General features: G+C 20.0%; 1 protein-coding gene across 2 annotated transcripts in view; it reads right to left on the bottom strand.

The window, feature by feature from the left end:
• Positions 1-23,130, bottom strand: part of LOC128959555 (cAMP-specific 3',5'-cyclic phosphodiesterase-like) — a 96,346-nt gene that overhangs the window by 52,321 nt on the left and 20,895 nt on the right. The window contains exon 1 of one of the 2 annotated variants that reach the window (XM_054305542.1): positions 5,924-6,492. The exons of the other annotated variant lie outside the window; for it this stretch is intronic. Coding sequence (XP_054161517.1) covers positions 5,924-6,120 — 197 coding nt within the window. The 5' untranslated portion in view covers positions 6,121-6,492. Of the gene's footprint in view, positions 1-5,923; positions 6,493-23,130 lie in introns of those variants that run through there. 2 annotated transcript variants of the gene reach the window in all.

Genomic DNA, 23,130 nt, shown 5'->3' with positions numbered 1-23,130 from the left:
TTCTAAATTTCTTAAAATTTTTCAATATTACTATTATTTATTAAATGACATTTTTTATTATTACAATATAAGACTGCAATTTAACGTTTCTATATAATTAATATCTAATAATAAACATAATTTAAATTAAAATAAAGTATTAAGAAAATTCACATTTATTACTATTGGATAGCATTTGCATACAAAACAGCATATATTGCTAAGTACTGTATAAACACAATATACTGGAATATACTGTAGAATAATAATAGTGTTATTTAAATACAATATTTTTTCTAATATTGCAATCATTAAACAAAAAACTAATAGTTTTAAATTAAACTTTTAATCGGTTTAAATATAAAGGAAAATATGTGTTAAAATGTAAAACACGTCAAAAATTTTCAGATAAACAATAAATGTATGGAAAATACTATTGCATTAACTTAACACATGATAGCTATGTGTAAATATTACACTTTATTCAGTGACTGAACACAAATGTCAATATTAGTGCTTCGGTACTAACATTAAAGTATACATAACTGGTTAGGGCATCAAATCATTACAATCCCTTTAAAACTCTTATATTAAAAACATTGATTGAAAGCACTGGTAGAGTATAGTATATACTCTATAGCATTCTCTCATCACGTAATACTCTAAGTTAAGAACTAGTGATAAAAGATTTTTGTTTTAAAAGTTAGAAAAAAATAAATTGTTTATATATATCATATAAATGATTTCTCATATTACTTACATTTCATAATAATATTGTATAACATTTATTCACAACAATATCTGCACATAAACTTATATAAAATACAATGTCTACATAACAACAAATATATTTTCAAATATCAATATATATATATATATATTGTATATTTATATACACTGTATAGTTATTCTAGAAAATATATAGTCAACTACAGTATATTATACTATACATTAAACCAAATAAAAATCTCTCAATCGCTAACTCACTTGTTTTGTTGGTTTATAAAAATTTCAAAAATTTATGAAACTGTGAGATATCATAAATTTATATTTTAAAAAGATTGAAATAGAAATAAATAGCAAAATGTATTTTAACGGAATATATAAACATATCATGTTTTGAATTTATAAATATTTTCAAAAATGATTTTTTTAAATTGTCAGTAATTTTATCAGTTACAATTAATTTCTTACATATTATATTACACATATAATTATATATTATTAGCATATCTAATTGGAATTGAATACAATTGAATATGATTATATTGTTAAGAGAAGTTTGCAATTAAAATCTTATTTAATTTATTTACTAATAATTTAAAAAATTAATAAAATAGATTTATATGTTTTAAATAAATCAATGCAAATCGATTACTAGTTGTAAATTCAATACATAAAGCAAATATCATTTAACATTTATTGAATTATTCAAGTGTTACAATTAAGTGCTTCAATCAAGTGCTATAATACCATGTATTTATTTGATACTTATTTTGTAGTTAAAATTATCGCTAATTATATTGTTATTGAAAGTTATTTATTAAGTTTACTTAACTAACTTATTAGATACTAAATGCATAATATTGATAATGTATTTATTGAAATCAAAGAAAATACATTAAAGTTTATTTATATTTTTATAATAAAAGTAATATAAATACTTTAAGTGGTTTAATAAATAGAAGAATAAGTTGTCTTCAAGTGATATAAACAGTCATTAATTGTCTAAAACAATCTGTTATTAGCTATCTTTGCCTTAATTTAAAGACTAATTTTTGTTTAACATTTACTTATTTATTGAGTACTTTAGTGTTAATATAAAGAAAAGGGGTTTGAAATTAATTTTAAATAATCAATAAAATTGTTGAATCTATTGTACTGAATATTTGTTTAATTTTCACTTACGTATAATTTACAAATTAGATAATATAATGTCAGTAAAGTGTTAGGAAATTAATGTAAAATTAAAATTACAACATATTTAAAGCTCATATTATATATTTATATTTACATATTTAACTTTTACTTATTCGTTAATTATATTTTGTTTCATTATTTTTAGTAAATTTACAACAATGTTATTAGCAAATCATTACAATTATACTTTACTTTATACTTGTATTATCATACTGAGAAACTTTTATATTGATATAATTGTTAAGTGATTTAAGGTGTGCTTTCATAATTTGCATTTAAATATATTGTTAGATTTTTATATCATATGACAAAATCTAACAAACAATAAAATAAATTAGATTAACATTTAAAGGTCAATCATAAATATCATCTAAACATAATATACAATCCAATGTAAATTACACTAACAGTAAATATTGTCGTAAAAAGTAAAATAAAATCTTGTATTACATATACAAACAAAATAATAGTCAATATATAATAATCTCTATGATATTATATAAAAAAAGTATCTTTATTGTTTAACAATAGCTTACAACTAAATTAATATTGTTTTAAATAATATTATAATTTCCTGTTTGTAAATTACTGTTTCATATTTTTCCATTTATTTAACTATTAATATTTGCAACATATTGTCCATAATTATCTAATCTGATTCTTTTAATTCTGTAATTAAAAATCATATGTATGTACTGTATATAGAATATTCAAATTTAAATTTAATTTATTCAAATAAATGGGTATATTTTAAATAACAATTCATTTGTATAAAGTACATTTGTGCATAAAAAAACAAAATATTTAATTTAGCAAAAAAAAATCTAAGCAGGAAAACAAAAAAAGGAAATATTTTTTATGTTATAGTTTTTACGACTCTATTTTTAATGTTGAAAACAAAATTTATAAAATATTATTTTAAAATATTTCTTTGTTTATTTTATTAATTATAATCACAATAAATTTAACTTAAATATTGCTTCAAAAACTTTACTAACTTATATTATTGTAATTTTTCTAATTGCAAACTTGAATGTTATGTATCACAATTACATTTAAACAGTTATAATAATTATAAGCCATGAGATGTCCATTCATTTCATAATTTATAATATAATTGTAAATGAATTTTATTCAAAAATAATCCAAACAGAATTAATTAATAATGTTTTTACAATATAAATATTTGACATACATTAAAATATGTATATTTATTATGATTTATAAACTGATTCATATGCATATAATTAATTAATTTAATCGTATAAAATAAGGTTTAGATTTTATATTAATCAAGCGATTCTTATCAGACAATTTACTTTTGTTTATTCAACCATTAATATAATAACAGTATTAAACATTTAATATTTAAAATATAAATATATAACAAAAATTTTTAATGAAACGCTAAACCTTATAAATTAAAATGATTAATGATTTATAATTTATATTTTATAATTGTTCAATAAATATGTTTCAAAGATTTATAATTTGTAAAATAATATTTAGAATAATACAGTAAACTAAACAAATTGGTCTCATTTTAATGTAATCGTCATTTAGATTATATTGAGTACCAATTTGTATGTTGAGACTAATCTTTTCAAATATCTATAGATGAATAATATAGATAACTATATGATAAAAACTCAGTAAAAATATTTTCATTTATACAATATTTGTGTCACATTTGATATTTATAAAACACTGTATACATAAAGATTAAACAAAATATGCATTCAATCCTATTTATATTTTGGCTCACAATTATTTTATTTCTTGTTTAAAATAAGTAAAACTACAGTAGTTTAACTATAATATAAAACAGTTAATCATTTTAATTTTGGCTAATGTATCCAGATACTTATTATTTTTATAGTTGTTTGTACAAAATTTCTATATTAATAATGTCATATGATATTGAAATACTTTACTAACTATATATGGTATTACAAAAATATATCATAAATATGTCGCTACTTTAATATTAAAAATAAAATAAAAGATATTATATGCTATAAATACTGTATATGTAGTACTTATTTATATGCAAATTATTTTTTGTTATTATAAAAGTTGACTCCCATTTTGTAAAAATTATAATCTATATTAAAATTTTATGCAAGTATATATATATTTTTACATTTTATACAGTAATTTTTAGAAAATTAAAAATAATCTTTAAATATATCTATTATTATTATATATTAAATATTTATTAAATATATTATAATAATTATTATTTATTAATGTTAATGAATCATAAATATAAATAAACATTATACAATGAATGCAAAATACAATACTGTAAATATACTAAAATATTTTATATAATATGTATTTATTAATTTCTATTTAAAATAATTTCTCACATATTACTAAATTGACAGAAAAATTCATATTCATATTCAATAATCTATTTATATGATAGCATTTTGAATTATATATAATTTTGAATGATTATAATGTATAAATTATTTATATACTGTATTTATTTTACAAAATCTTAAAATACTGTATATATATTGAATTATATTTTTGATATAGCAAGTATATTGTGCACAAGTAGTATGAAATATATTAAATTAGATTTGCATATATTATATAACAATTTATTAGTCTAATAATTACATATAAAAAGTTAAAATATATTTAACTAATATAATCAATAGACAACTACAGTAAAGTCATGATTAGTTAGTACTGTAGGTTTAACTTCAAGACTTCTCAAATGTTTTAAATCATTTTGTTATTTTGAAAATATTTGAGAAATTAATTATATATTTATTTTTAATTAATTGTTAAAATGTATGATGTGCTATGTTTTAATGAAAATACAAACTTTATTTTTATTTAAATTAGATACAAATATTTATTATGACTAAAATAATAAAAATTTTATTAATATAAATAATACAAATATAAATTACACTGTGCTTTATAATACATAATTAGTAATAATATATTGTTAGTGTTAGATAATTTATCTAATATGTAATGAATAATTTCAACATTAATAACAATTATAAAAACATTTTATTATAATATTCAAATATGAGTATATAAACATTTCATAATTTAATGTAATCAAAAAATTAAAAACATTTACTACAAGACTTCATAAAAATATGATAAAGTGTTATTAATACCGATATAATTATTAAATTAAAACTATTAAATAATAAGTGATCTCTAATGCTGCTGTCATTTATTATACTGCATATATATATATACCTGTATATACAGTATATACATTTATATATGTATACAGTAAATATACAATAAATATTTCATAACATTAAGTTAATACAATTGTAAAGATTAAATGATATAAAAGTGCTTCAAACAAATGAATAAAAGTTATTTAACAAATAATAAATGAGAGTTAAGCTAAAGTAGATTACTATTACATAACTTTAAGCATTATTTATTTCATTTACATGACATGTGTCTCAGATATGCAATATTCCTATAAAACTATGAAATAATTTTTTTTCTAGTTTTAAAAAATATTAATTACATTTAAAGGTTAAGTTTTGTGAGTTTAATCATTTAGCTTAATAAATATAAAACAAAATAATTTTGATGTGGATTTTTTATCCAGATGGCAAACAATTGATTTAAAACAGTAATTGATAATGTATTTTGTTTTAAAAAGTTTTATTAGATATTGTGATTATTTATAATAATAGTTATATATAATAATTATCTCATAGTTTTTAACTTTTATATATTATATACCATATATATATAAACTGTATATTTTGATAAAATCGACTTATATTTAATAATTTATATATTTATAAGAATAACAGCTAAAATGTTTTTATTCAAAACATTTTATATATTAATATCTATATATAACAGTAAAAACAGTATAAAAATGATTTGCAAAAAGTAAGATATGTTTGAGTATATCTTTAGGTCATATATTGAGTATTAGTTGTTTCTATTAAATGTAAGCAAAATCATATCCAAAGGACTTAAATGAAAGTCTAAGTGATATTAATGTATGAAGACTTACCCGCATATCCAAGAGTGTCGTCTTCGAGGAACACCTGGTGTGGGAACAGCCAAAAGTATGGGTGCCTGTCCTGGCTTTGGCTTATTTGTATTATTTACAGTACTCGGTGTCAGAGTAACGGCAGATTTATTTTGCCTTAAATTTTGTCCATCAATTATATCCATATTTATTGATGAATAATTGCACGAATAATCCATTTATTTTTATGTAAATTTGCAAAATATATGTTAAATTTATTCAGTTATCATATCTATAGTGAGGTTTAAGTGAAGAGTGCGAGACGTGAATACTGAATCCGGATGAGGACTGAGTGCAAACTATGATGAGCACCGGTATCTCAACCCATTCATACCAACCCATCATTTACGCCAATTCAGTCAAATTTCATTATTTATATAAAAGCAACACAAATATGTTTATAAATTTTAATAATTGTTTAAAAAACAAAACAACATTAAAATTGATTGCATATATGTGTGGGTATATGGGATGACAGACACCCTCTATATTATCATTAACTTCAATGATAACATCGATCCTTTGAAATAACAAATTCAATGGCTTTTTATTATTTTGATTACAAGAGAGACAAAACTCCCAAAAGAGTTAATCAATGAATGAGTTGTTTTTCAACAATAAAAAAAATACTTATTATATACACTATTATTAATACTGTTGTTAATGAGTTTGGGATTAATTAAAGTGAATATTATATCATAAATATTAGTGATATAAAGCAAATTATATAACCATAGATAGCATTGAAATAGTAGTGTTAGAGTCTATGGCTTTGCCAGTGCTGTCACTACACGTGATTGCCGTCGACTGTCTTATAGTCGGATATATTAACCGAATATCTGAACAAAGTTTTCATTACAACAGAGAGACTGCTCTATAGTTATGGCAAATACAGAGTCGACACACATATCGCTGCTTATATAACATACAATGCATTCAATTCACACATTAATGAGAGCGTAAAAACTTTTTGTTTTTAACTATTCATTTGATTAGTGGCAGTGCTTTTCAACGATTAAATTAATTTTCAACAAATATAACAATAATTATACGAGTAATGTATTAACAGCACAGTTATACAGTATGTATCAAACTATGTGTTTTGTGAGACTCGGCTTACAATTGTTTGCCTCAAACTAGATATGAGAGGAGAGCCCTGACTCGCACTAGTGTTTACATGAATACTGTATTGTATGAAAATGACCATGATCGTTTTATACCACTTTATGGTTTGTTGAATAATCACTATGAAAATAAGCATCATCAATTATTTTAATGTTGTAATTCATCAAATATTCATTAATTGTTTAACAAAAATATTGTCTAAACAAATATTTTAATATAGCATTTGTTTGACTTATAAAAAATAATGTCAATAATAAATATCAGCAAATAGTCTCAATGATGACATAAAATCAACATTTTTGCCAACATTTTAATTTTATGGCATTAGTAATAATATAGCACTTGATAATAAATATTTGATATTATTGCTGATACATAATTAAATATTTAATAATAAAAAACATATATTAAAATAATAAAACTTGTGTTTATACAGCACTAGTCTAACGATTCAGTGCTTACGTAATGCCTGTAATGCATATGACTATGAAATCGCTAAACAAATCGATTGCGTCTAACATATAACACAACACAACACAACACTAACAATACATATAAGCATAGAATAGACTGCAAGAAACAGATGCCACCAAATGCTGTACCAAATGCTACAACTATTACCACTGTTGACGTCATATACCAGTCAAAAGCCCAATATATTTGCCAAAACATATATATCTATCTTATCATTAATATAACTATATTATAGTTTATTATTCGGTCAATAATTTGAATCAATCAATTTGGATAGGATTTCAATTTAATAGATTGAAAGTTCAATTAGATTCTGTGCCTAACATTTAAATTATATCTTTTTCACAGAATATTCTCAGATATATTATATTTTTTATTGCAATGATTTACAATAATTTTTATCGTAATATATCGATATGCTTACAGTATAAAATTTATACTTATAATTTATAAGCAATTGTAAAATCGTATCAATTTTTGATATATAATAAGGTTTAGTTATCTATATTAATGAGATACAAGAAATATATGACAATAAAGAAAATCAATTACTTACTGTATATTTGCTATTCCTATAAAAGCTAATTATCTGATTTCATTAGTTAAAGCTTATGGTTTACGTGATGTCATCATTAAAACTAAAGTTTGACTGTTTATTTAATTTTACTAAAAAAAATTTACCACATTTTATCAAATTATTTCAAATAAACTCAATTCTAATTAAGTTAAGTTTGACTTTTTATGCACTCAAATAATTATGATATTATTTATCAATTTCTTAATAAAATTAAATTATTATTTAAAAATTATCACTATAATTATTTAATAGCTATTTAAATATCTTTATCATATACCATATATAAAATTTGCATTTTTATGAGACAAACAAAATTATATTTAAATTATAAAGATTACAAAAAATTCTTATTTTATGGGATATGAATTTAATATAAACCTAATTTAATGTGACATTTGAAAGACATATGAGTGATATAAATATAAGCAAAAAATATAACAGCATTTATAATAATCTAATATATATTTAATTTTTTGGGGATATGATTATTACTTAAATTTATAAAAAGCAGCAAAATATAGGTCAATCATTTTAATGTGTGATGTTATGTGAAAATTATGTGTCACTCCTTATGACAGTTTAGCAGATGTTAGTAAACGGAAAGGCAATAATCAAAAAGATATGCTTATAGTGACCAAAATATAACTAAATTAATGGAGAATCTAATGATAAGTTTATTTTGTAAATCTTATATAATACACATAATTCAATCAATTTTACAATATTGTATATTGATTATAAATTAATATAATGAATATAATGTTTAAATGAGTAAAACAATTTTAAATTTCTAAAGTCCAGAAACATTATCTATTTTGACACTATTTGTATATCGGTTATTATAATTATCAAACAATAATTTATATAAAAGCAATAAATTGTTATTGTATTATACAACAACAATTTGCTTAAATTATTAAAGTTATATAAGTTTTATTGGACAGAAAAATCAATTATTAATTATTAAGGAAAAAATTGTAATCAATAAAAATATAAATCAAAATATTTTTAATAGATAATACTTTATCTCATTTGAAGTACTGATATTATAGTAAGTGTTATGTGAATATCAAAGTTTGTCATATACTGTACTGTAATTGAAAAATAATATGCTTTTTGTTTTTAAGGTTTTCTTTTTTCTGATTTTTATTTATAATAGCGTTGTTCAACAAAATTGGCAATTTTTGTAAGCAATTTATGGGAAAACTTTGTTTTTTTTTTATAAAAATATTGCGTAAATAAAGTCTATAAAAAGGTTTTTGTTTGAAAAGCGTTAAATATTTGATTCATTTTTCCTCATTAATATATATTTAACCTTAACTTAAATCGATGGGTATTTTGGATGACAAATAATATAATAACAAATTGCAGTCATCGGGACTACTAGTTTGCAATAGTTTGAAGCAAAGTATGTAGACTTTGAGATCAAAGTTAACTAAATTTGAAATAAATGCCCAAAAGATTTCTGATTTAGATTTTCCTTATTTATTATTTTTATGTCCAATACAAATGTAAATAAAATTCAACTAAATTTAGATTCAAAGTTAATATAAGTTTGATAAATTTATTTTGTTTATTTAACAATATTTATTAAAATAAAAATTTTAGCATTATTTCAAATATTTACCAATTTAAATATAATATAAGTTACTATTACTTTATATGTACTGTAGTTTTATAGATAATTTTTATAGTATTATAGCTAAAAATTATTTTTCAATTAACTAATTGAGATATATTTTTAGGTATAATAAAAGGGAACTATTATAGTATATTTTAATAGATTTGTCAACTTATTCATATTCAATATACAGTACAGTACAGTACAAATTACCTTGATAATTTTACAGTTACTTTATATGCATTATGTGACCCTTTGACTTACTGGTATGTATTGGCAGCGCCTATAGGTTGAACATATCGGTAGTCTATTAACAGATCTTATAAGAGGTCGTCAATAATAACACAACACTATTATACTTATGATACACTTTAGGCATTTAAACATTTTTTAATACTCAAAACATAATACAATTGTCAGATATTATAAGAGAATGACTATAAGTCTCAATTTATTTATACTTATTTAATGATGATATTAAATATGTATTATTTATTATAGATTGTAATACTAAATATAAATTAATCAGATTTAGAATATTATATATTATAGATATAATTAGAAAATAATTAATTTAAATTAAATTTAACAATAGATTGAAATATGACATTAATTTAAAAATTTTAAAAAATAAACAAACAATTAATAATAAATATAATTATAGAAAAATTTTATTAATTTATTGGAAACACTCGATATTTATTTAAATATAATTCACATTAAATTATAATTAATGAATTTTATAATTTTTAAAAATAAATAATTATATTATGATTCCTCTAAATTAATTACTTAATAATTACTGGTAATAATATATATATTGTTATAGTTGTAGTTAGGGTTAGATCCCTTTCCAACCACAAGTAGATGAATGGATTAGTAGATACTGTATATCAATCGGTTAGTTATTGTTCTAATTTATTGATCAGTTGTTTGTGTCGGACATTATAAGCAACAGATCAATAGGGCTGTTATGTCGAGTGAGTCAGTATGAGACCGATAACAGATAGAACTTTGCCGAACATATTGTTATGATACCAATTAGGTGATAGAGTGGATCACTTGTGTTGTTCATATGAGACACAAGTAATAAGATTATCAATGAAGTAATGGTGACCAAAGAGAAGGCCAAGGAGTAGATCCCAAAAGTTTCAATGACTTAAAAACGCTTACAATGCGTGATATATATATCGATTCGTTAGCCAGCGGTAGTAATGAGAGGACACGAAGTAAAACAAAATAATAATTTAGTGATTGTATGTGTAAACTGAAGTGAAAGAAAAATATTGTTGACTGAGTCTCTGTTCTAACTCCGGGTTAGGCACTACTGGTGCGGCAGTATTGTGTTATATATGTCAGCTCAAGTTGATAACAGTAAAAAAGTTGCCAACATAGAGCTGTGAGTAGTATTGACAGATGAGATGACAGTCAAGCAATACTATTGATCCTCAAGTAGTGAGACCAGCAATAGATAGGATCAATCAGACGGTGCTGTCTAGAGTCCATTTGAATTTAGCGGCGATCAAATTATAGTTCATATAATTTAAACACAAGTCAGAGTAATATAAATAGTAAAAATTATGATATAATGTATGGTATAGTAGAGCTCATGGATATGAATGCTGTGTAATTGTGTAGCAGTATGTATAGCACTAAAAGGCTGGTATGTCCTGATTCGGCAGTAGGTCTTTATAGTGTTTGAGGTCAGTCATCAATCTACTGGTGTCAGTGATGACTACCATTGAGCTATTAGTGATAGTCTATCACTTTCAAGAATAGGTAAGTTAAGTACTGAACGGTAGAGACAGTAAAAACAAATAAAAATCATTATAAGCATAAACTTAAGATTAAATACATGTATAAAATAACTTTACAATGAATATCAAAATAAGTTTTAAAAAATTAAAATTAAAGATATAAAGTTAAGATCAATATAATAAAATTAAGGATAATTTAAGGTCATATCCGCAACAATATATATACTAAAATTATTGTTAAATTCTTTAAAAAATTATTATTATATTACATTATATGATATTTGCTATTAAAGTGACTAAATTTAATTAAAATAAAAATAATGACAATTGAAAGTACAGTCAATATAAGTGAAAGAAATCAATTAAAGAGTAAAATCCTTTTGAGTAACTAATGAATACTTCATAGGTTTAAGTGTTAATAAATTTTTAGTGAATCTCATTCACTATAAGAAAGACTAATTGCAAACAACAATAACAACACAAATTCAAACCAAGAATTAACTATTCGTTTGAAAGCAATTTAACAAAAATCAATAAAAAATATAAATTCATATAAAAGTAGAAAAGATAATAAATAATTGATTTATTCATTAATTGTTTCAATGATTGAGTGAATAGGTATTTATAAAATGGGTATTTTTGTTAAAATATTATTATATTTTTAAACATATAATCAAATAAAATATTTAAAACTATATTTAAAATAAACCATTTATTATATGATAACTATTTCATATACTATTTGATATACGTATATAACGTTCTAAAACATATAATTAGTTTTCCACTATATTTATTGATTGTCAAAACAATTAGTTAACGGAACAAACATTATATGAGTTGCCGTTACAACAGTTTTAATAAATTTGATTTTTTAATAATTTAATGTTAAAATTATTAAGTTTGACTTTTAATTTAATAAATATTGAAAATTTTATAACTTTATAATTTTATATCAATTATATAAAATGTTTTCTAAAATATTATTTTGTAATATAACTCATAAATCATAAGGATATAAATAAAATTTTATATTATATATATATATATATATTAATATAAGATTATATGCATATATAATGTAAATTTATATAAATATACTGTATATATATATATATATATATATATGCAAAATCACTTTTATTTTAACATTTTTATGCTTTAATATTATACTATCATCAGTCCTATGACTTTTGAATAGTGATAAAAGTTTATCTAAAAGTAGTTATTTTGTATTAATTTTATCATTTCTTATAGTTGAGAATATTTGCAAAAAGAAGATAATATAAATTTAAATTTTTGTATTCAATCATATTTGAGATATTTTTTCTAAGATTTTTTCAGAATATATTATGTATTTATTGAGAACATTACAGCAAATAGTGTGTATATATACTAAAAGTATTATCTTTGGGAGTATAAGAATATTTGAATTTAAATTAAATTGACACAAAATAAATGTATTTAATGCCATTAAATATATTATAATAATATGTTAAATAAAAATATTTAAATTTTCTATTCATAATGCTTATTAAAGTTAATAATATTAAAAAATTAAATTTCTGAAACTCTATAACCACACATTGTTTTCACACTATTTTGAGTCAACACTTTGGATTTCAGTTGAATTCAAAACAAATAATTTTTAACTAATTAAATAAATTACTATCAAATAATTGTAACAATTTATATCAACGAATACATAAAATTATATATAATACCAATAATTTAGTGATCTATACTAAAATAATTACTGCTGGTATTAGTAATTTTTAAAATATTATTATTAATGTGATTACTAATCAAAATCAAATCAATAATTTATATTATATATCATTGACAACAATTTATATTATATAAACTATAAAACCATATGAAAATGCTGATCATACAAAATATTGCCAGACATAATACTGAACTACATTTTAAATTTTGTTGACAGTAAATGTTTTTATTATTGTATTTATAAAACATTTGTTAAAATTAATATCTTAACAATATAATTATGTAGATTATATTTATAATTGAATAAATTATAATAGATTATTTTTAAATAATATATAAAATGAGAAATAATCATGTTTAATAAATAATAAAACTTTCAAATTATGAACTTTTAAAAAAATTTTAAAACGTTATCACAATTTGTACAAATAAAATCTTAATTTATAAATTATAATAAAATACATATTTGATTTAATTTTTAATCATAATTTCTACATATAAATAATGAACATTGAGTATTATATAATAATAGACTACATTATTAATGTGTACTGATTTATCAATATTGACTAAACAACATAATAAATTGTTTAAATTTGCTATTTAATTAAAATATTGGTTAATATCATAAAATTAATTTATATTTCCGTTTATTAATTCTAAATATTGTCCGAAATTTTAATATTAAGAAATAAAACGTTTTTTTCAAAGATATTTCTATTTTATTTCTATTTATTAGTAATATATATATATAAATTTATATATATATTGTGTATATCATTAATCTTATGAATTTTTTTAAATCGTAATATAAACAAACATACATACAGTTAATTAAGACACACAATCTGTTTCAATGTGTTTCTTAAAATTAGTTTAATAAAGTCTTAATATACTGTATATCACAATATATTTCTGTATATATACAATATATTTAATGTATAATTTGAATTACAATGGATTTATATAATTCTAATTTATTATAATTTATAACATGAAATCATAATTATCAATAAATTTAATATTTGATGTAAATGACAGCACACACACACAAACATATTTTTATAAATACAGTATATACTGTATATATATAAGTGGTTCATAATAGAAAGTTTCATTAGTTATATCAAATTTTGAAGTTAATTTATTACATAACTACAAATGATTAACAATTATAATATACATAATTAGTTTTGATAATCTTTGTCCAATAATTAGATAAATTATGACATTTTTAAAACTTAATATATTTTTTTCAAAAAAAGTAACGACACTTTTGACAGAACCTCGAAATTTTTATTGGGATTTATTTAAACAATTTTTAAAAATCAAAATCAAATGATATTCTAATATTAGTTCACTAATAGTGTATATACTTAATAAACAACGAATTTTTATTTTAATTCTTTCACTCTTTTTAGTTGTTTTTATTAAAACATTTTTCAGTAATATTATGATCAAAAATTATTTCAATTATATTTTATTAAAACATGACATATTTTGAAAAAATTGTTTATTAATTTTTTAAATAAATGGCAATTTATATGATAATTATTAAATTGATAAATATTTTCAACCGACTAATAAATTATTAAATAAATATTTGATTTAACGACAATTTTAAACTTTTTCGAAAAAATACTTTACTTATATATATATTATTTGTAATTTATATTTATCTGTCATTGTGTGTGTGTTTTTATATTAAACAATTTAAACCATATGTTGATATTTATGAGTTGCAACAATTTAATTCATTTAATAAGGTATAATAAGGTATAAAAATTGTCGGTTAAAAGTTTAATATGTTTTAAAATAATGATTACTTTTTGTATAGTATAACAGGTATAGTATATTCAATATATTTGATTGACACAGCTTTCAATTATTTACACAATAATATTAATATAAAATTTATATAACATTATTCTAATCAATAATATAGGATATAAATAATTATAATTTTTTGAAGCGTAAACTGCGGCGTAAATGTACATAATATAATATATATATAAATTTTATGTAAAGTTAGTGATGGCAAAAAAGAGAAATTTATAAAATAATAGAGAAATTTTTAGAAAGTTTTAGTTCTAAAATTTTAGAAAACTCATTATTATTAAATAATTATTTATATAGGTATCCCATTTGTATAATAGTATTATATAGTAATCTACATTATATAGTATAATATTATATGTATAGTATTATGTCTCATTAGTTAATTTATAATATTACAATAGCTATAGATATGGGGATCCCATAGTATAACAATAAAGTTAAATATCTATAGAAATTTATTCCTCAGAAATTTTCTAGAAACATTCTCACGGAAATTTATTAGAAACTTTTGCCCATCTCTATGTACAGTATATACTGTATGATAAAATATATAATACATATAATATACAGTATCTATAAATAATGATATACTGTATTAAAGCTAAACTCAATTCAAATGCTTTGAATGCTTCAAATGAGTATTTGATGACACTTTAAAAACCTAAAGTATAACCAAAAGTGTTTATTTTATTATATCTATTATATTGTTGTAATAATATTAACTATTTTTATAGTTTAACTAAAACACATAAATAAATCAATTTACTTTATTTTTAAATAGAAATAATCTATATTCAAATTTTATTAAATGAATAAATTTAAAAATAAATTAAATTATAAAATAACTTATATAAATATACAATATATTAAAAATAATCAAATTATTTAAATAAATTTATTAATTTAATAAGTTTTTTGAATACTTTGTCCATTATATAAATTAAATTGTATGAATATATTTTAATATAATATATTGTTGATTATGATTACGACTATAAATTTACAAATTATTTTTATAAATATCTTATAAATTGTAACTTCAAATCATTGCGTACTTAAAATGATTTGATTTAAATAAAAAGCATTACTATATTGACATCTATTGGTTTACTATTATATTATTAAAATTATTGTTTATATTGTCAGATACTAGAGGTCTCAATGTTTATACTTTTACAAATAAATAGATTTAACGTTTACTGTAAATATTTATTATAATTTAATTTAATTTTTATTAATATTTATTTTACATTCAATTATATTTTTCTCAAATAATATTAGTTTTAATTCTAACAAAACATTACATATATTTGTTTTCAGTTCATAAAAATTTTGGAAAATATTATAAAACATTATAATATAAATAATAATATTCTATTAATATTTAATAATAATATTTATGAATTGAATGCATTGGACTAATATAATCTATAATACTGTATATTACTATTAGATAGAATATAAAATATAAATAAATCTATATTTTTGATAAAATAACAAATGTTTGCAAAATATAGAATCTTTAGTAAACAGTGAATTATGCAGTAATATATTTAATACTATTTAATAAAATATAGATATAAAATATATTCAATTTTGTAAAATTGCTTTTAGTGTCAGTTTTATTTACTATTTTTTAGAAATAATCTTTAATAATATATATTTTTATCAAAAGTTTATTTATTATTATTAAAGTACAGTATATTATAAATTGAATTGAATTTCAAATAACTTTAGGAATTAAGTTATTAATTATAAAATTAACTTTCAATTACTCGTTAATATCAAAAAATTTGGTACTAAAATATAATTATCAAATTATTATTTATAGTTTGTCCGAAATATAATATAACATACATATTATATGTATATATAAATTATATAATATATACTATATATTAGATCACAAAAAATGTTAATAAATGAATGTATAAAACATTGCGTAACGCAATCAATGGCCAAACAAGCATTTGCTGACTTTCCTGACAATTCACTATCATTTCAATTGGCTTTTATATTGCAATTCCCGAGTGTTTTAAATAGCATACAATAGATAACCCTATTTCTTGTGTTGTGTTCATTTTGGTGCCATTAAGTACCAGCAATGGCACCGATAGGATTCAATCTCTCTCTCTCTCTCTCTCTCTCTCTCTCTCTCTCTCATAAAAATCTTATCAAACGCTAGATTAAGTTATATTGAGTTAATGCATATCTTTGATTACTAGTTTTAGATTAGAAATCTCGAAGAATATAAGTTATTGTACTTAACATACACACACATACACACACATACACACACATACACACACATACACACACATACACACACATACACACACATACACACACATACACACACATACACACACATACACACACATACACACACATACACACACATACACACACATACACACACATACACACACATACACACACATACACACACATACACACACATACACAGCCAGTTATATACATATAACTATGACTTAATATATGGTATATTTTACATTATCTTTTTATTTAGATATCGTAATCATAGAAATTTAAAAACAAACCGAAACTAATAAATAAAAATCGGTTCAAAATTAGTTAAAAACAATATAAATTTATATTTTTTTTAAATAAAAAATTAAATATACAATAAAAATATTAAATTAATTAATTTTATAAGTAATTAATATCCAAAATTTGCAAATAATAAAGTTTTTTGTCAATATATTTAATACCAGTTGAGAATGCTTTAAAAGCATTTCCATACGAATTCCTTAACTTAAAAAGGAAAAAAATCAAAAAAAATCAAAAAAAAATTCAAAAAAATTTTTTGTAGCGGAGCCTGGATTCGAACCTATGTCCTCGTGGGACAGACAGACAGACAGACAGACAGACAGACAGACAGACAGACAGACAGACAGACAGACAGACAGACTTTTAGAATGCATATACGTATTCCTTTCAGGAATTCGTGAAAATAGATTATATCAATAGATTTTAAAAATATTTTATATATACAAATATACAAAAAAAAATCTACGAGACTATAATTAAACTTTACTGATTTATTTAAAAAATGTCATTGATAAATATAATCTGGTACTTTAACATTGTATAGCATTTTTAATAGTGATCTTTTAGTTAAAATTAGTATTGTTATTTTAAAGTATCATCCTAAATTTGTCAAGTTTACTATAGTTTTGAATAAAATCAGTACAAATTTTAAAAATTTAATATACAAATTTGTATAACTCGTTGGTGTTTAATATATACTTTAAAATTATTATATTGAATAAACAAAATATTTAAATTACTTATATAATACTTGTATATTTACCTTTCATTAAACATAATTAATTGAATACATCAAGTTGTTGATAATTTTTTTTCAAAACTTATGAACATTGAATTTTTATATAAAATTAATTTCAAATCATTACTTTGACGTTTTTCTATACATTTATTATACAACGTAATGTAATATATTTTTAATTATTAATTTTTTTAAAAATACCGAAATTTAGAAATTGAATGTAAACCAAAACCGTTTCAGTTTTTCCTCTAGTTTGCAAAAATTGTTGTACATATACTGTATATAGTATTTTTAACTAACTATACTGTACTTTACCCGTATTAGTCTATTTTATTATTATTATTGATTAGAATTTTCATAATGTGTTTGTCTATTCAATCTTAGCTGATATTCAAACATCTTTTGAAAGCAAACTTTAATACTTTGTATTATAAAAATATTCAATAAAAATATACATCAAATGTGTGCTCAAAGTGTTGTTTTTAAACATTAAATTCTTATATTTTATTAACAAAATCCAATCTAAAGTTTATAAAAGAAATTGTATTTTTATTTATAATAAAAGCAATTATGGGATATAATCATTAAAATTTTATTTTTTATTCAAATAAAATTAACTCAATTATTATGCAATTAATAAATAATAAATTTTAGGTAAATTGTGAAATTATATTTAATTATATTAATATTATATTTTTATTAAATAGAATTTTTGTGCCTAACTAAAAAATTGATTTTATTGAAAGTTACTAAAATTATATGGCATATTTTTTGTTTTAAAATTTTATTTTTTAGTTATATTGTAACGGGGATGGTATTATGGGTATAATTAGGTTGGTCCCGTTAACACGGTCCGAATAACCGGATACCGTGAATATATAAAATAATGGATATCACTGCAAAGGTAATGCGCGTAATTTATGGATGGGTATCTTATAGGACACTTCGCGGGCATCACGTAATCATTGGGTGACCCTCTCGGGGCTTACTGGCCACTGGTCAATTTATTTTAGTCTTACGGAAGCCTTTCTCGGATTTCATGGGAACCCATCCGTGGAAACGGAATTATATCCCCAATCAATACACATAGACTGTTGATAGGTATTAATAGTAGACGTTATTTGTGTTCAGGTGCAGGCCCGTAGGCCCACAAGTTATATTTTATTTATAATATAATGTAAGGGTATCGATAAATCGTAAGTATAACATGTGTGAGTATATATAACTTATAATAATTAATTTAACTAATTTAACTAATTTAACATAATTATAATTAACATATAACTTTATATAATTATTTTATACAATATTCTTAAAGATAATATTCATAAAAATCGGTAATTAAATATAACATAAATGAGTTATTAATGATAATCATATTTGATAATTACATGTATAATTTAACATAGAATAACATTAGATACAATAGAGCTTTAAATACAGTAAAGCTTATTTACAATAAACATAATAAAGTATTCTTTATTACTTTACTCTGGAGGCGCCCACCATTCTATCACAATATATTATTTATATTTATTTATTTATACAATCTACTTAACTTAACAATTAAAACTAAATATATTTTAATTAATTATTTTAATTATAGAAAAAGTGTATTTTATTAAATGTAATTTTGTCAATAATAACCGACAAAATTCTAATTATAACTTAATTTATTAATTTATGTTTAAAAATCAATAATATTAAAACTAATAATTTTAGAATTTATACATAAAATAAATATTTAAATTGTTTCTTCAATTAGAAACAATGCAAGTAATATAGTTTGCACACAAATAATACATAATAACAAACAGAAAAATTTATTTGCATTAAATAAATTGTGATATTTTTAATGTAAAATGTAATCAAAATAAATGATTGATAAGTCTTTATATAAACTAAAGTTACAAAATATGTTTAACAAAATATGAAAATTACAACAAAGTATTTCTTTATTTACAGAAAATCATTAGATATTTAATTTCAAGTATTACTATCAATAAGTGTCTTATAAAGAATAAAACCATTAATTTACAACTGTATTCACAGTACTAAATGAAAGTGTTAACACATTTTATGTCAAAACAATTCAATTATCCATTTTATATGAATATTCCATTAGTGCTATCCATTAGCCAAATCTCAGTACAATTGGTTAGACCAGTGATTCTCAATCACTATTATATTAGATAACTGACAGAACACTAAATTATATGCAAAACATTTTATTATTTTATCTAATTATATATTTATTACCGAATAACTGTAATAACAGTTAGAAGACATACAGATTTACATTTAAGAGATTTACATATATAATGTTTTTGAATATGTTTGCTATACCGGTATAACAACTAAAGAATAGCAAATACCAAATATTATCAAAATTAAAATGTGTTAATATTAACACATTTTTATATAAAATTTCATTATTTATATTAGAATGAAGTAATGATATAATGCTGTTATATGTTTTTAAATTACAACAACTTATATAAATTGTAATAAAATATATATAATATATAAATAATATAATATAAAATATATATGAGTTAATAAAATTGCAAATACTACAAAAAACAAACATTTTTAATTCATGTAGACTAAATTTTGACTATATTTATATAATAAAAACTATTATAGTATATAAAATAAAGGTGTCTTTACTTTTTTAAAAACAAAATATTAATTACTGTGTCGTAAAAAATAATAAGTTACTTAAAGAATTTTAGTATTTTACTGATTATTTAACTATACTTTAATGGTGTCATCTATTAAAAGTATAATAATAATTATGTGTTTTGTAGTTATGTTTATATAGTTATAATAAATGCTAATTATTTTTATAAAAATATTAACAAAACTTTTTATTTTAAATATAATAAATTTTAATAAAACTCTTAATAAAATCTAAGTTTAATATTATCGCTAAAATGATATATTTTTGTGTAATTTTAGTTTTATTAATAAAATATATTTTTAAAATTAATTAAATATTTTATTAATCAATGATATGATTAAGATTAACAGTTTATTTATGGAAGATATAGTCAAAAATTCGCAAAACTTTTAATTTATAAATACTTTTTAAAATATTTGACAAAAATAGTAACAGTAATATTTTTTTGTATATTACTATTACTGGAACAATTATTATATGTATCTTAATAAGTAAATAATTAAAAATTTTAAATAAAGAAACTATCGAAACAATATTGTAATTAGATTTTAATAATTTTTAATTTAAAAAATAAATGTATATATATTAATATATATATATATATATATATCAAAAGATAAACTTAAAGTAGGATAAAAATGCTTTAATAACAAACTATATTAGTATTGATTGCTTTCTTTAAAAATTCATATGAGATATTTAAAAAATATATTATGATATATTGTAAAAATGCACAAAATCTTATAGCATTATACATATTAAATACAATAATGTTAAAAATGGATTTTTTAAAACAAATAAAAAGAGGATTTAACTGAAATAAATTTCAATTTAACTTTTTCTGAAATGATTATTACTTAAGTTATAAAAATAATATAAAGTTAATGTATTGCTTAAACATTATTAAATTTATAATTTTGATATTTTATTGACATCAATTGTCTATGTATTATAAAATCTAAAAATATTATACATTTACTGCAATATTAAAAACTTTTAATGTATTTATTTTAATTTATGTATAGTTTTTATTATTAGTTAATATTATATCAAAAGTAATATAAAATAAAATATTTTTACAATTGTTGGTAAATATTAAAAATAGATTTTAGAAAAAATATATTTATAAAATCAAAAACACATTTTGGGCTTAAAATGTAATAAAATATTTGGCAAAAGTTCAGACTTTATTTTTTAAAATATATATTATTAATAAATTACATTTTTGTTGCAAATAAATTAGACTAATAGTTGTAGTAAATTCTTGTTTTTTTAACATTGCATTTATAAAAAAATAATTTCTGTTTTTACATTATTTAGTATCAACAATAAGTTATGTAAAAATAAGATAATTGTTTGTTTTATTTGTTTGTTGGTCTCATTTTTAATGGCAAATGTAAATCTAAGATAAAAACTCATTCTCGACTCACAAAACAAATTAATTAGTACTTAAATCTAACTTAACTGTAATGCTTATAACATTGCATTTTATTTCATACATTTTAAGCCAAAATTTAAAAGTCAACTTCTTATAAATATTTTTAGTGTATAAAATATTTTAATTGTTTTGCACCAGTTTTAACATATCTTCAAAAAAGTTCATAATTTGATTAATATGTATTTGACTTAATGATATTAATGATATATTTTGTTTGTAGACATTTGGCACTCATTTTGGCGAAAGTATATAATCTAACAAATTCAATTAATTAATTATTGATTAAATTAACTATTATTCACTAATAGTGTAGATAAAATAAATAGTATATAATTATTAAGAAAATTTATATCATATTAATTATGTCAAAACGTTTTGCTTAAGTTGTTTTCGTTGATGTGAATCAAATCTCATTTTTTGCTCATTACTTTCATTTAAGATACAATAATATATTATTATGTATTTACTGTATTTTACAACCGTTTAATGCATCAATTTTATTGTATAATGAAACATATAAAATATTGTATATAATATAATACAATATAATTTCAATAATTTTTTTAAAATTGCATGTTTTAAACAGATAAATGCTCAATTGTAAATATTGTTAAAAGATATACATTATTATATCACA

The sequence above is a fragment of the Oppia nitens genome, unplaced genomic scaffold (assembly GCF_028296485.1).
Source record: "Oppia nitens isolate AA-2021 unplaced genomic scaffold, nextdenovo-longstitch-racon4-pilon3 scaffold4_pilon_pilon_pilon, whole genome shotgun sequence".
Lineage (NCBI taxonomy): Eukaryota > Metazoa > Arthropoda > Arachnida > Sarcoptiformes > Oppiidae > Oppia > Oppia nitens.
The sequence above is the reverse complement of the archived record's forward strand: the minus strand, read 5'-3'. Positions and strand labels throughout refer to the sequence as shown.